The 16,468-nt window shown below is 44.6% G+C and overlaps 1 protein-coding gene across 2 annotated transcripts in view; it reads left to right on the top strand.

Moving 5' to 3' along the window:
* The window catches only part of CDH23 (cadherin related 23), a 508,967-nt gene that overhangs the window by 383,789 nt on the left and 108,710 nt on the right, over positions 1-16,468 (top strand). The window contains exons 28-36 of one of the 2 annotated variants that reach the window (XM_075072614.1): positions 166-314; positions 1,892-2,027; positions 2,680-3,068; positions 3,167-3,268; positions 4,743-4,745; positions 7,780-7,929; positions 9,702-9,830; positions 10,896-11,024; positions 13,008-13,235. In XM_075072614.1, the coding sequence (XP_074928715.1) occupies positions 166-314; positions 1,892-2,027; positions 2,680-3,068; positions 3,167-3,268; positions 4,743-4,745; positions 7,780-7,929; positions 9,702-9,830; positions 10,896-11,024; positions 13,008-13,235 (1,415 nt within the window). Of the gene's footprint in view, positions 1-165; positions 315-1,891; positions 2,028-2,679; positions 3,069-3,166; positions 3,269-4,742; positions 4,746-7,779; positions 7,930-9,701; positions 9,831-10,895; positions 11,025-13,007; positions 13,236-16,468 lie in introns of those variants that run through there. The other variant, XM_075072613.1, reaches the window with a different exon arrangement.

The raw sequence follows: 16,468 nt of genomic DNA, 5'->3' as shown, positions 1-16,468 counted from the left end.
GCTAAGGGGATGTATGCCCATTCCAATACTTAACAACTCAAGTATCACCTCCGAGTCACTTTTTCCTCAATTCTTCTTTGCTGTGTGTGGGGATCCCATGATGTTTGTTCCACTTGGAAAACTGATTGATCTGTACTTTGTTGTGTTTTGTTTGTTTACTGATAGGAAACAATTACAACCACTTTCGGATCAACCCCAGCAGTGGGCTGGTCATGCGGGGCATACGGCACCTGGACAGAGAGCACAATTCCTCCCATGTCCTGGAGGTGGAAGCCTACAACAGTGAACAAGGATCAATGAGGAGCTCTGTTAGGGTAAGGACATCACTGAGGTTGAGGTTGGGGGGTGCAGCAGAAGCAATGAGGAGCTACATCAGAGTAAGGTTGGCACTGGGTGAGTGAGGGGGATCAGCAGAAGTGATGAAGCACTCATGACTGGACCTGGAGTAAGAAGAGGGTAATGGTAAAACCAGACAAAACTTTGAGAGACATTTTTAGTGCAAAATATTAGAGTGGTTTCATCAAATGTTGGTAATTTCCACGCATTGCGGTGCAGAGTCAGCAGAGATGGAAATATCAGCAAAGTGCTGTAGAAATGACTGATGGAAATTCTATGGGTACTGCTTTTAGGTGGAGGATATTTTTCTGTGCCATTTCATAATGTAATTAGGCTGAAAATTGGCAAGAGAATCATCAGCAAAGGAAATTTTTTTCAAGGGATTAAAAATGGGTTATGCTGAATTTATTTAGTTACAAATTAGAAAAAAGAAGCTACATAATCACTTCAGAACACAATATACATACACAAACAACATGGATATTGAAAAACTGGTTAACTGTAGGGTTACATTTGCCCAATATTTGTCCAGGTATGGAAATTTCCCTCCTCCTTTTTGAATATACAGTCTTGCTTACTTAGCTTCCTTTTGCTATTTTCACATTGTGGCTTTGTAAGGCAGCTGTACTTGTGATGTGTCTGAAAATACAGGTGTCTGGCCAGTGACATATTTAAATAAATGTCAGTAGCAGTAATATTTGTTATAGGTACAACTCCATTCTTCTTGAAGGATCCCAAAGAACTTCATGATCCAGGCCCCAATCCTGCAGTTGGATCCGTGTAGATGAACCTCTGTAGTATGCAGACCCACTGACTTCAGCAGAGGTCTGTATGGATGCAGGAATCTGCCTATGTGGATGCAATTATAGGATTGAGGCCTATATACAAACACACCTTTCAGCTGTGGAAGAGGAGGCCAGGAACAAGCTGGCAGATAGCCAGTCTGCAGCACACCATTCGTGGAGAAAGGCTATTTTGGCCTAAACGCTAAGTGGACCGCAACACTTACAAAATTTAACACAGAATCATTAATGCCTATGTGGCACAAACAAGATCTCACTTTTTAAGGTCTTGTCCCAATGACACTCACACAGTAAAGTGCACAGAATTCAAATTGTGTCTACCTCAGAACAAGGCAGGGCTGAATCAGCTCTACCAGGATTTTGAACTACTGATTGCCATCTCCCCAGCAAATAAAGCAAACTCACAAAATTTACAAATGTGGTGACAAGTTGGCAAAAAAAGCACAAAATTGGGCAATCACTTTATTACTGTTATCAACTTCCCAGCTGTATATTTTTTCTTTTTATTGGACTTATGTGAGATGGACTCACAGGGGAATGTCATGATTTGTACTTGTAACTTCTCCCAGTGGTGTCTACTGAAGGGGGAGTATCTATGTTCTAATAGTACTGGTCTGTGGAGAGGCTCTCAGTCCTTGAAATGCAAGAGAGCAGCTCCTTCTGCCAGGGAAGCCTCTTTCTCATTGTTTTCTTCAGGACAAATTCCAGACAGTGTGCAGTACACTAATGGTTTGTTTTGGGGATTCCCCCAGGTGATAGTGTATGTGGAAGATGTAAACGATGAGGTGCCTGTGTTTACCCAACGGCAGTATAACCGTCTAGGACTGCGAGAAACTGCAGGGATTGGAACTTCTGTCGCAGTTGTCCAGGCAACAGATCGAGACACAGGTAAGGAGGTTGTGGTGAGCTGCAAAAATCTGCCACCACTGCTCCCCAGCCTCTTGTGGGATCACACCATCTGTCTCTGGTTGTGTGAGTGAATTCTTGCCTCTCCTTCCCCACTTTTGGTATGGGAGTGCGAAGGATGCAGATTAGTGCCTGAAATAACAGAGAGTGCTTAGGGAGGCTTAAGCCTGCAGCTGACCTGTCCAGTTCCTCTGATTTGAGGTTCTTTTACTCCAGACAGCAGAGGCCAGTCCATTGATAGATGGACATTTAGTCATTGCTTTGTCCCAAGCCTTCTCAGGGAAGGGAGGAGGTCTGTCATACCATCTCATTAGTACCTTTGGACAGTGTAGAGGAAAAATCACTAAAATAGTAAAAGAAATGATAAAACCAGCTGTGCTGTGTGGGGGGTTAACCTGTCTTGGCTTAAAGTGCTTCAGCTAACTCAAATTAAGATGGAACATTACATTCTGGGACTCGGGCTTCACCTCCATATTAGATATAAGAATATCTGTAACCTCTTCCATTTTAAGTAGATTAGGGGCACCCCTCAGGCTTTCAGCGAGTCGACTGCTGGGCAAAGTTAGGGGTCCTGTGATCTTGTCTGCTTCTCTGTGAAGTCCAGTCTAACTCTGATCATTTGTTCCTCTCCCAGGGAATGGAGGTCTAGTGAATTATAAAATCCTGTCTGGCTCTGAGGGGAAGTTTGAAATTGATGAGAGCACTGGCCTCATCACCACCATCGACTACCTGGACTATGAGACAAAAACCAGTTACCTGATTAATGTCTCTGCCACAGACCAGGCACCCCCCAACAACCAAGGTTTCTGCAGTGTCTATGTCAGCCTGTTGAATGAACTGGATGAGGCTGTGCAGTTCTCAAACCTCACCTATGAGGCAGTGATCACAGAAAACATCCCCACAGGCTCAGAGGTGCTGCGCGTCCTGGCACGCTCCATTGACAACCTGAACCAGATCACCTACAAGTTTGATCCCAACACCAATGCTCAGGCACTGTCCCTGTTCAAGATCAATGGAATCACTGTACGTAGCTAACAATGGCCAGTCCGGCCGAGGCTTTAGGTGCTTGAGCAGTAAGCACAACATAGGTATTCACAATCTTGGTTGTTTGTCCCCTGTAGGGTGTCATCACAGTCAAAGGCCAGGTGGATCGAGAGAAGGGAGATTTCTACACTTTAACAGTAGTGGCAGATGATGGGGGACCAAAGGTTGACTCTACTGTGGTGAGTGGATTTTAGCTGTTTTCGCAGTAGTCCTTTATCCTAGACTTGGTACAAGCCAAACGAGCTGACGCACGATGAGAAAATCCTTTTATTTCTCTTGTTTGGGAAGGAGTAGCCCAGCCAACCATCACTCACCTCTCCTTTTGAAGGATTGCCTTTTGTTTCTTACTTCTAACCTGCTTAATCTTTATCCACCTCCCCAGGGTGCAGCTGTTCTGCTGGGAGAACAGACTACAGTGGCCTCCTCAGAGGCTTGCAACTACAGCTCCCTAAGGAGCTAGTGTTCTAATAGTTTTGCAACTCACAATCTCACCTCTCTCCTTCCCCAAGGGCCAGGTGAATCCCCACTGCAATGTGCCTGGTCTGTATCCACCCAGGTACTTTCAGATGTTCATTTTCTGCTAAACATGAATCATTTTGTGGTTTTGCCCCTCTTCTAACAGTGCTAAGACTTGGGGTTCTGCCATGGCAGCATCATGCCCACACACCGCCTTAATTGGGGTCTCCACCATGCCATCATGGTGCTCACCACGCTTCCAAGAGTTTCCCCCTTTTTTTCCCCCTTTTCTCTTTGCACATGCCTTCCTCTCTCTCTCCCTGGCAGGTCTCTGCAGTGCTATCTCCTGAACTGCTAACTCATGGGCTATATGATGAGGTGATTGTTAACCTGAAGTTTCCTTGAATAACCTCCGTGAGGTCTCTTGGTTGGGTTCTAGGCATAAGGTCTTGAACCCACTCTTAAACTAAGCACTAGACTCTTGCCAAGCCCTCCAGAAAATCAGTGAGTGCAAGAGCCCCGTATTATAGGGTCATGTACATAAACATGGGATGTGGTGGTTTAATTTCTACATAACAGAGTGCTAGGCTTTTCAAAAAAGGAACTATTTAGAGTTTGGAGGAGATTACTCACCAAATTAAAACAGTTTTCAGGTAGGTAAAATTTGGGGTCTAAAATATTTGATAGTGTAATTGTGTAGTTAACACTCCTTCCTGAATACCCCCACTGTCCTTGGGGTTGCAAAGATTTATGATCTGCAGGCAACTTGTAGGTCATATATCCTACAACGCCTAGCACAAAAGGTCAGCTAAGGATTGGATCTACAGGTCAGGTCCTTGGTGTGAAGGTAATGGAGTTATGCTGATTTTCACCAGCTGAGGATCTGACCTAGAGATTTTAACTCCTAATTTTCTTTTTTTGTTTTAAATCAGACACTGAATATCATTTGAGGATCATATGCTGTGGTTTACAGGACTCCAATAGCTTGAATTTTGGTACATTTGTTGGCTTTAAAAATGATGTCTGCTCAGGCAATTGATACTGGCCTCCAGCAGTCAGGGCGTCAGCTTCTTTTCTCTCTAGACTCTCTCATGGTAATTTCTGGATTAATTCTGTAGTCCGAAGATTGAGGTTTTGGAGCAAGTGGCCAGGAGTGGGGTGAAGCGAATTACCCATAGAATGTTGATTGGCTTGCAGAAAGTGTTTGGGTGGGAGGGAGTTCACAATGATAAAATAATCTGAATTTTGTTAGAAGTGTTTACCTTTCCCCTCGGGGGTTCTGCCTCCACATCACAAAGCTGCTCAACAAAAAGGAACCTTGCACAGCGCAATCTGCCTGGCAGTCCCTGCTCAGGAGATGCTCCAAGCTGGAATAGCAATTGGGTGCTCTGGGCGTGGATTAAAGTGCACTGGCAAAGCTATGGAGGGGAAGTTTGCACAGCACCTGCCTGCACTGTTCTGGTTCCACCAACCACCCCTTCCCTCACCTTTCTAAAGCACTTAGCTCATGCCATGTTTTTAAAAGGGATGGGAAAGATCTGTTAACTGTATTTTTTTCTTTTTCTTTCCCATTCTGCTTCCCTCCAACAGAAGGTAAGAGTGTTTGTTCCTAGTTTAATGCCTCCCTTCCTTCCTCCTGTCTGCCTTCCTCTTTGATAGTCACTGCATAGGTAGCTGTACAAAACTTATGTTGGTTCTGAATAGAGGACAGCTGCAGGAGAACTGGGCACCACCCAGAGTGGTAGCATCTACTGTATCCTTTAACAGGTACAGCATGTACTCCCGAATGCCCCTGCCCAGCTCCACTCGCCAGGGCTGGGGTGAAGGGGAGTTAGAGCCTTGGCGCTTTCGTCTCCACTCCTGTGAGGTTTCTAGTGCTGCTGCTGATACTAGGGTTCCCCAGTCCTTGTGCTTTGCGAATTCAAGGACTATGATCAATCCTGGCCTCTGTGCAGAGGGTGGGGGAGGCTCTTCAAACCCTCTTTACTCTTCCTCCACCCCCCGCTTGCAGCCTCAACTTTGCTGTCTCCTGACTCATGAGTACTCAGCAACACAGTCTTTGTATTCACTTCACCTGGGTTTTTTGTGGAGTATTTTAAAAAGCACATCTGGGGCCAGATTCTCAGCTGGCATAAATCAGCATAGCTGAATTGAAATCCAGGAACTCTACTGATTTCTACCAGCTGAGCATCTGGCCCCTCTGTGGCCATCCAAGTCGGTGTACAAGGAAGGTGGGCTAAGTTTACTAAAGGGTCTGGAAAGAAGGTAAGCCAGCTTCCAAGAAACATACCCTCCCTTCTATAGTAGGAGCTTGCTTCAGCAGCTGTAGATTTTCTTCTTGAGCCGACTGGGTTTTCTGCTCTCCTGCCTTTTTTAGCTATAACAATAACAGTCACCCAAACTCAAAAAAACCCACAGGTTTCCTCCAGGACGTGATCACATTGACTAGCTCTGCACCTGGGGACTGTTAGCACCCATAAATAGAGCCTCAAGAACAAAAATGTTCTTCCTCTCTTTCTCTCCCATTATGTATAGCGTATAAGTTTTTAATTTTGAACATGACGACAGTGTTTCCTCTGACTAGTCACAGAAGAGGGAGATGCTTGTCTCCTTTTTGAGTTGCTGAGCAACATCTCTATCTAACACTTCTCTTTCCTGCCAATGTGCTGATGTTACTACTACTGTTGCGTCTTAGTGCTGCATTTATAAATATGAATGCTGAATCACAACTGATTTTATTTATGGAGCTTTGTGTATTAGGTTTCTCTGTATCCATCCCTCCTGTCTCTCTGCATTGCTGTTTACCTGACATAGCTGAATGATACACAGATTGTAGCTTAGGCATGGAACCCATCTGTACATAGAGTTGTGAATCATCTTGTGTGGACCAGAGTATCATCCCCTCTAACTGGGGAGAAATGTATCCATCATCCCAGGAAGGAAACTCTGGGCTTGTTCACACCCAAAACTTGCCCAGGTTGCAGCAGTTTAGTTAAATGGATGCAAACTTCTGTGTGAACACTCAGACCAGCTTATAGATGGCCTGTATCGATTTAGTCTATATAAAATCCTTCCCAGTGTAAATGAAATCAAAATAAACTAGGGCAAGCTTGTGTGTAGACAAGGCCTATGAATTCTTTTGAGTTTAACAGCAAAGGCCTGGGCCTGCACAATACTAGGAGAGCATCCCTTTCCGGGATGGGTCTATACAATTTCTAATTAGCCAGTTAAAACTGAGAGTGCTGAGTGGAGGGGACCCCCTCAAGTGTCACCCTATCTTCCCCCTATCACGCCAGCCTTCACCCCTCCCTTGTCTACCTTACATGCATATGCAGAAGATTCATGCATTATAGGTTATAAGGCCAGAAGGGACCAGCATAATCATCTAATTTGACCTCCAGTATAACACAGGCCATAGGACTTCCCTCAGTTAATTCCTGTTTGAATTAGACATCTTCAATAAGTTTGGAGGAGTCAGTACAGCAGCTTTTCAACACTTGAAACCTTGGACTCAAAAAGTAAAATGAGCATCATGGGTCCATCCTTATCCCTAATGGGAGGGATAGCTCAGTGGTTTGAGCATTGGCTTGTTAAACCCAGGGTTGTGAGTTCAGTCCTTGAGGGGGCTATTTAGGGATCTGGGGCGCACACACACCAAAAAAAAAAAAACGTGAGGGACAGTACTTGGTCCTGCTAGTGAAGGCAGAGGACTGGACTTGATGACCTTTCAAGGTCCCTTCCAGTTCTATGAGATACGTATATCTCCTTATATTATGTTATTAAACAACAGTAATGTTGTCACAGTTGTTAATCCCTTCTCAGGTGAGTCTCTGAACTGCACCAGCCCACTCAGTGAGTCAAGCTTGAGATCCATCAGCAGCACCAAGTGAGGAAGGATTTAGGGCCTGCTGTCAGTGCATCTGTCCCTCCCTTCCAGGAGCTCTCAAATGCACTTAACACTAACTGCATGCCACAGATTGTGAAAAGGGAATCCCCAGCCACTCAGCAGGGCCTGTATGGTTCTTCTGACATTGTCAGCACACCTGGTGAGATTTAATCCAATGGGATTGGAAGGCAACACTGGAATGCCAGTTTATGATCTTTAAGATACTCTACACATATCTTAGTTTCACCCGAAAGGCTATCCCATCCAGCACGCTTGCCTTCAGGAAAATTATCAAGTGCCATGCTCCTGATAAAGCCTCTTGTTAATCTCTGCACTCACGTTCAACAGGTAACAATCACCGTTCTGGATGAGAATGACAACAGCCCACAGTTTGACATCACCTCTGATTCTGCGGTGAGCGTAGCAGAGAACAGTGCCATTGGGAGACGAATTGCTGTAGTCTTGGCCAGAGACCCAGATGCAGGAAGCAACGGGCAGGTACCAATGCTTATGCAGCTACAAACTATACTGGGACCTACAGAAAGGAAGATGGGTGAGCGAGTAGGATGGAGGAGGCAGATTTTGCTTATTCCAATTTATGAGGGAATATTTCCATTCAAGCTAGGAGGCACTGTGAGCTATTGGTCTGAGCACGTGACTGACAGATAGGAACTCCTGAATTCAGATACATGCTTTGACAATGATTCAGGCCCAACAGTGGAACAAGCTTCATGAAGAAAGGAGGAGGATGGAGTTCCTAATTTATACCTCAGCAGGTCTGCTTCCTGCACACCTTGCACATATTCCCAAAGAGCAAAACCTTTTTATGGCAATCCTACAAGGCCCCCTTAGTGTTTCTCAAGCCAGATTTCTCTAGAACCTCCTCAGCAAGCTCCTTTTCAGCTACTCCCTACTCTGGGTCTCTAAGATCAGGGTTCTGAACTCTGATCCTTATGAATGCGAACACCATAATCTTTGGCAATGGAGCTGCTCTTTAGTGTGGGATGGATAGTGCCAAAAACACTAACGGTAAGGGCTGCTTTGGTGACTGTGAAGGGTGTCAGAGGAAGGACATATTAAGCGTTCCTTTCAGAACCAAGATGCTGTGACAGCTGCCATGTGCAACAGTGGGCCTGAAAATTTGGGGAGGTGGGGAGTGGAATATGTTTTTTTACCGTCACAATGGACAGCAGGGGATTTCTGTCCAGATTAAAACAGGAAACTCTGGCCACTTTGTTACTTCCTTAATCTGCTGGAAGAATTAATTAGATGCTGTGAGATTACAGTGAGTTTCTTACTCAGAATTAATCAGCCTAATCCAGGAGTCGGCAACCTTTCACAAGTGCAGTGCCAAGTCTTCATTTATTTATTCTAATTTAAGGTTTCAGGTGCCAGTAATAGATTTAAGATTTTTAGAAGGTCTCTTTCTATAAGTCTATAATATCTAACTAAACTATTGTTGTATGTAAATTAAATAAGGTTTTTAAAATGTTTAAGACGCTTCATTTAAAATTAAATTAAAATGCAGAGCCGCCCAGACCGGTGGCCACGACCTGGGCAGTGTGAGTGCTGCTGAAAATCAGCTTGCGTGCCGCCTTCGGCATCCGTGCCAGAGGTTGCCTACCCCGGCCTAATCCTTAGCAGTGTATTTCCAGAGTAACACTGCTGAATTCAGATGTTACTTCACATTTACCACATTCTAAGCCTATTGAAGTCAGAGAGTTCCTTTCCTGCAACTGAGGTCTTCCAAGGAGTGACTATCTTTCTTTAGTGTTTGGAAAGCATGTAGCATACACTGGGTGCTACTGCTAATAAATATAGTATTTATTATGATCATTATCTAATAATATCAATTTGGTCCTGTGTCTGTGTGCCTCAGTGACAGCCTCAGTTATGCAGAAACCTGGAACATTTGGTCAAACAGAGCAGAGATGAGCAAATCAATTCACATAGCATAAAAACTTTCTCAAGTTGAGAACACTCACAACATCTGAACTGGAACCTGGATTGACACTAGACATTTGGTTAATGTTTCTATGAGCTATTTTTCTGAATTCTTTCTGGTTCCACCCGAAACCAGCAGCAAGGTACAAAATACTCTGAGAGAGACTGTTGTGTTGGATTTTCAGCACAAGGGCAAGCAGGAGCCAGGTTTCATAAGAATTTGTCACTTCGTAATGACTGTTTCTCTCTCCCTTTTCTTCGCCCTTCCCTAACCTCACTGCTCCTCACTTCCCCACACTTACCCATTATTTATTTCCTTCTTGCAGGTGGCCTTTTCTCTGACATCAGGAAATATAGGTACCGTCTTTGAGATACGCACCACCAACAATACCTATGGAGAGGTGTTTGTGGGAAGGCCATTGGATAGAGAACTGCTGGATCACTACACCTTAAAGGTAACTTGAAGTTTTCCACCATCTTAGCTGCACTTTCTGCAATATGCACCATTCACTGAACAAGATACAGAAACTCATTACCCATCGAGATGGTCCAAATGTTGCCTCTAGTGGATGAAGTTTGACTGCCTGAAACTGTAGTTTCTGACTGTCATTTATGTGATGCTGCAGGTACTTTTGTGGCTGGTTGTACTAATCATTGGAAAATTTTCCACGCCAAAAAATACTATAGTTTCCCTATATGTGCTGCTTATTTCATGCAAAGTATTGCACATCTGTGTGTGTGTGTGATGTATGTAAGCGTAATGACACAATGCTGTGCATTGCTGAATAGATGGTGGTACAGCATATATTTTGATTGTCACAAAATTGGCTGGTTTGTAATATTATATAGTGATTTACAGCTCAGCATTTTAACAGCTGGCGCTCCAAGTAGAGGTGCAAAATTGTACCACAGCAGCAATTTTAACATTCTATTCTAGTTTGTATGGGTTCTTATAATGCGCATATCATCACAATATCTGAGTGCCTTCCAGTGCATTAAGAAATGACATCTGTCACGTGTTTGTTCTCTCATCCTTTCCCCAGGTGATAGCCATGGTTCCTCTGCCCGGAGCTAGCTAGAGAGGGCTGTACATTAGAAACAAAAATATATAGACACATTTGATAGCCTTACAAGGTGGTCCTCCAAGTATTTTAAGGAGCACCATCATGTAAAAGGGGAATTAAAGGGGGGAAAATGGTGTTTCGGTGCTTTTTTTTATGCTAAATAGAGACAGCTGCAAAGATTTGTTGGTGCAATGGAAGAAAAGTTCTTAAAATCATATAATTTTAAAAATTCAATTTCTTTTTAATTGGTTACACTGTTTTTATTGCTCTTAGATTTTGTTAAAACTTTTTTTTTTTAATGGAAAACTTAAATTTTGGATCTGACCTATTGGGCAGTGCCTATTTATGGAATATTTTTTGGTTTTGTGGCACTATAGGTGTCTTTTTTTTTTTTTCCAACGAGATTTTACCAAAAAACAGCTTCTGCCCAGATGTTACCATTATGCTTCACTGCAGATCCAGGCATCTGATAGCGGAATCCCACCTCGGAGAAAAGAGCACACACTAAGAGTTAATATCCTGGATGTCAACGATAACCCACCAATCATTGGGAATCCCTTTGGATACAATGTTAGTGTTAATGAGGTAAGCAGTTCTGCTGCCTTACATAACAGAGTCTCAGCTTTCCTGCCAAATGAAACATGCCTGCACACAGGACCCGCTGTATGGTGATTTCCTGGGAATTCAGCCTAGGGCTGTGAAGCCAGTGGATCGTCTCACTGTGGAATATTATTAGTATCAGTAGGATTCCTCAGTAGTATAGGGCCAGCTGTATGGCTCTGCTACCTCTCTTGCAGTCCTCAGCATAGGTACGTATCAGAGGAGGCATGGCCCAAGCACAATGCACTCTTCTTGTTCTTGGCTAATGGACAGCTCCACAGGGAGCCGTTGCAGGCAGCATAAATTATAGAGCAATCTCTGGGGTGGCTCTAACTTACCACAGGGGCTGGTCCAGTCCCTAGACACCTATAGGAGCCAGGAGGCAAAAGGTGGCCCACAGCCCTCTTCACCCCTCTCAGGTGTCATTCTGAGCTTGGCCCTAGCCTGGAATCGGACTCTCAGACTCTTGTCCCAGTGTATGCTGAAATCCATGCTGATCTGCCAAGAGGGACCATGTTTTCAAACAATTTCCTCCAGAAAATAGCACACCAGTTCCTGATTCCTCTGAACAAGAGACATGGACAACTTCATTTGAAATGAAATTCTTTGGAGGATGTTTTGAACCCATTGTTCCGCTCATTAAGTGGCATCATACAACTGCCAGGAAAAACTGAATGACCTAATAGGCTGATGAAACTTCCAGAAAATCACATGTAATTAAAGAGAATTGCCTCCCCAGAATATGAATTGCTATTAGGAAACAGTCTCTGAAAGTTTGGTAATTAAGCAATAAAACACCACCAAGCAGGAGAAAGGAAACTTGTTTCCTGAACTGGGGTATCCTAATGTGATTATGGAAAATAACATACAAATAATGTGTGTGTAGCCTGTGACATCTTGTTATATCTGCATGTTGTATAGGATTGATAGCTTTGAATTAAACGTAATAGTTTATCTGAACACTCTTCTCTCTTTAATTTGTATCTGAAATCATTTGTGCCACTGGCCCTGGGAAATCAGCTGCTTGGCTTTGCCTTTTGTTTGGCTTGAGCTACCCTAGAAGACTTACCCCTTGCTGACAACAGGCTCAACATCTGTTCAGCTGCACATAGCTTCAGAGCAGGCATGGGCCAGAGCAAAATGCATTCAGCGCTATTCCAGCCAACTGAAGCTATTCTGTGTATTAGTGGGATGCGCGTGGGCAGGCCCCTGGGCACTGTCCTTATAGGCTGGTTTGTTTTGTAAATGGCTCAAGCTATGAAATGACACCATGTGAAATTTCATTTTAAAAGTTATTTTTTAGTTAGAGTGGTACAAAGGTGAGGATTTGTAACAAGGTACTAAGCCTTTCCCTGCCAGCTCAGTGGTTTAACGCTCAGCTGAACAGATAGTGGCAAAACGTGGTTTCCATCTGACAGCTCTTCAGGCCTGTGTGAAATGAGCTGGTAGTCGTGGTCTCACTTCCTAAGACAATGGTGTCTACGCTGGAAAAACCACAATCACGAATGGCAGTAAAGTAATTATCACCTTAGCTGGCATGCCTCCGCAGCATTCCTGGATTGATCTGGTAACTGAACTAATATTTCAGCCCTAGAGATAATCCTTGCAAATTGAGGGTGAAGCACATAGGCAAGAGTGGTGTAGGGAGAACTGTACTTCACCTATTCATGCTCTATCTTCCCCAGAGAGCTTTGATCTCCAGGCCTGGTAGGTGCCATGGAAAAATATTGAGAACATTGTCCAATTTCCCTCAAGCCAACTCTCTGTCAAGTTTTCACCTAGCATAGAGCTGTACAGCTTAGGTACCTGGAGATTTATAATGAAAATGCTGGAGGAGCCTTCCCCCATTCACTGTGTTGGAGGGTACTGCTGAGAGCTGTTTCACTGTGAACCTTTTTGTTCAGATGAGTCCGTGCCAGAAGCTGACTTTTCTTTCTTTCCGTTCTCTTTCCACCCATGGATCTCCAGAATGTTGGTGGAGGCACCGCTGTGGCTCAGGTGCAAGCAACCGACAGGGACGTTGGGCTCAACAGCGTCCTTTCCTACTACATCACCCAGGGGAATGAAGATCTCATCTTCCGCATGGATCGAGTCACTGGGGAAATCGCCACCCGCCCGTCCCCTCCAGACCGTGAGCAGCAGAGGTTCTACCAGCTGGTTGTCACCGTGGAAGATGAGGGCAACCCATCCCTTTCAGTAAGTGCCGGTGGAGGGGCTCTTACAATTGTGTATGGAAATGCACTTGGAACTAATTGGGAAGTGCTGTTTGTTCAAAAGATTACTCTTGAGATAGTGTATGGATAAGACGGTGCATATCTATATCCAGGGCTGAAAACGAGCTTATTTTGTGAATATTGATCCGTGTGGGTAAATACAAGTTTAAGTGTAAATAGTTCCTCCATCTCTAATAGCTAACTACCCCTAATAGCCCACAGCGCACCCAGTTCATGGTGGTTATTTTCATTTCCGTGATTTACCCAGTCAATATACAGGGAATTAAAGCATCCAGTAAAGATTCACCTCACTAGTAGTGATATGCATATTAGAACTCAAGCCTGGAGGAAAATGAGGTCTCCCTCCTACGCAGTCCTGAGTCACAACAGCCTTTCACTTCCTGTATGTATGTGTGACTATTAGAGAAGGGGTGGAGTGTGTGTCTGCGGGGGAGTGAGTTGACATTAGTATTCAAGCTCAGGATCTGCCAAGTGAGCCATCTGACTCAGCGACCCCAAAAGCCCTCTGGGTGTCCTTTCTGGAGAAGCACAGTGATGAACCTCTTGACAAAGGTACATGCGTTCTGCACTGTATTTGCAATGGGGAGTTTCAGCTCAGCTCATCTCAGGCAGAGCAGCAGTTCTCTGTGTGTGTCCAAGGTCCTCATGTACCTTACTCCTCATGTGGATCTTTCAAAACCGAATCTACTGAGTACTGTCAGCACACAGCTGCAGCGTCATCATTCAGTCTCCCAGCATGCCCTGGTGTCGCTGCTTTTTACCTTTTATAAATCTGTTCTGGCATGGTTCCAGAATAAGCCTTGAATTGTTTACCTCCTCCTTGTGAATACTAAAAACACAAGCAAAGTCCCCGGTGTGCCAGCCACTACAGGGGTCATCCTGCTCCACAAGCACTGTTTGTGCTCTGTCAGACATGCAGGGCTCCTTCTACCCAGAGCTGTTTGTCTTGCTTGTCTCCACTGTGCAAAACCACTAGGGACAGGAGTGGGCACTGGACTCTCTTAAAAAACATATAGTTTGTCTGCCTCACAGACTGCAACACGTAACTCAAAATCAGTAACCCAGCAGCTGACAGCCATGGTCTATTAGCAGAACTATCCTGATGCCATTTTGTTTATCAGTCTCATTTCTGCCTGGTAGTAGGAAGCAAGTTGCCAAGTCTGGAGACCACCATAAGCAGTGATAATGGAACAACAGCAGTTTGCAGGTGCTGGCCCATTTTTACAGCAATGTGAGAATCAACAGCAGAAGAGAGTTAAGAACTGTGTTATTTTATTTATTTCAGTTTAGACATACAGGGTATTTCCCTACCTCCAGGTGCTTGTACGGTGGTTAAAATGCACGCAGAATAATAATCATCCTGATGCAAATGAACATTAGGTTACCCAAGCTATCATAACTCCTACCCAGGAGGCACTCTCTAAAGGATTAACACACACCAGCTGTGGTTATTCTACATGCCAAGTCATATTTTTACATTCCAGCGTCCAGATTGTTGCAGAATGTTTGCGTGTCATTCTCATACCTGTCCATTTCCAGCACATACATAAAAGGACTCATTGGTGGCTTGTAAGAAAAACTAATTCCATTTGTTTATAGGAAAAGAGAGGCCGCAAGGTTGTGGGAATCAAGAAAATATACTACCAGTGACAAATTTTAAATCCCAAATCCACTTTTACCATTTGCAGCTCCTGAGCTTTTGAGTGGTGCATGCCAAGTTGTATATTTGTATGTGCATGTGTATCTGATACTTCCCCCTTGTGGAAGAAACATTAGATGAGCCCAGGTTGTTAGACCACAATATCAAATGGACATACTAAGACACATTGATAAACCCATATTTGTCAATGGGAAATAAAAATATTATTTTACTATAAATATTTTCACATTCCTTCCTTCCCTGGACCTGATCCTTAAGAGTGGGCTCTGTCACATGGTATCTCTTCCTCTGGCTGATCACTTTGGTTTTTAGATGTTTATACTGAAGTCCTTCACTTAGACACTTTTAGTAAACAAGTATTCTTCAGGATCACACCTTCAAACCCACAGAGAAAAACTGACTTGCTTCTTTCTTTCTGTGGCCCCATCTCCTGCTATCTCATATCATCTCTCGCAGGTATTTGTGAAACTCTTGGAGGTGCAGAAGCTTGTTCTACTTTTGGAGGAAATGTTGCAACAAGCATGAACATTGTGAGTTTGCAACACCACTTGCACCGTAACTTGCATTTACACCAGCTGTCGATCCCAGGCATTTGACAAGTCTGTCTGTCTGTCAAACCCATTATCAAAATATCTGAGTCACTGATGAGGGTTGTATCGAGTAGTTGCAATGTCTGGAAGAAGGTTGTTAGCTTAAGTTCAGCTGAATATACACTTTCTTCACAAATGGGACAGGATGCCAAAAGCACTGGATGCCAAAGCACAGTGACTATGTTGAGCCCTGTGGGATAGATGCTTCAGGAGTCCCAGAATGCACTGGTGCAAGCATTTATAACGAGGAATGCTGTGCATGGAGGTAGCAAAACAGTTCTGGCAGAAACAGTGTTGCTATGGGGATGTGCTAAGGACAAGTGAGACAACAAATTATTTCACATGGTAAGGGCTTCCCAGGACACATGCAAGGAGAATAGTGACAGCAGCCATCCCTCTCTTTATTTAGCACTGGATGATGATTTTGACTGGTGACCCTAGGGCATGGGACAGCAGTGACCTTAATTGAACCTCTCTGAAAGCATAAAAAAATAGAAATAAAAAGTTCTTGTGAGGCTGAGGATCTGCCTGCTCAAGTTTTCATTCTCTGCCCAACCCCTACACCAGAGGTGGGGAAAATACGGCCCACGGGCCACATCCAGCCCACAGGACTTCCTGCTCGGCCCTTGAGCTCCCAGCCAGGGAGGCTGGCCCCCAGCCCCTCCCCTGCTGTCCCCCCTCCCCCACAGCCTCAGCTTGCCACGCCGCCAGCGCTCTGGCCAGCCGCTCCTGCCAGGCAGTGAGGTGGCATGGCTGGCTCTGGCCGGGCAGCGGGGCTGCAAGCTCCTGCTGCTCTGAGCGGCATGGTAAGGAGGTAGGGAGTGGGGGGGTTGGATAAAAGGGGCAGAGGGTCCTGGGGGGCAGTCAGGGGACAGAGAACAGGGGGGGTTGAATAGGTGTGGGAGTCCTGGGGGGGGTCTGTCAGGGGGTGGGGGTGTGGATAGG

The sequence above is a fragment of the Chelonoidis abingdonii genome, chromosome 15 (assembly GCF_003597395.2).
Source record: "Chelonoidis abingdonii isolate Lonesome George chromosome 15, CheloAbing_2.0, whole genome shotgun sequence".
Lineage (NCBI taxonomy): Eukaryota > Metazoa > Chordata > Testudines > Testudinidae > Chelonoidis > Chelonoidis abingdonii.
This window is presented reverse-complemented; position numbering and strand designations above follow the sequence as displayed.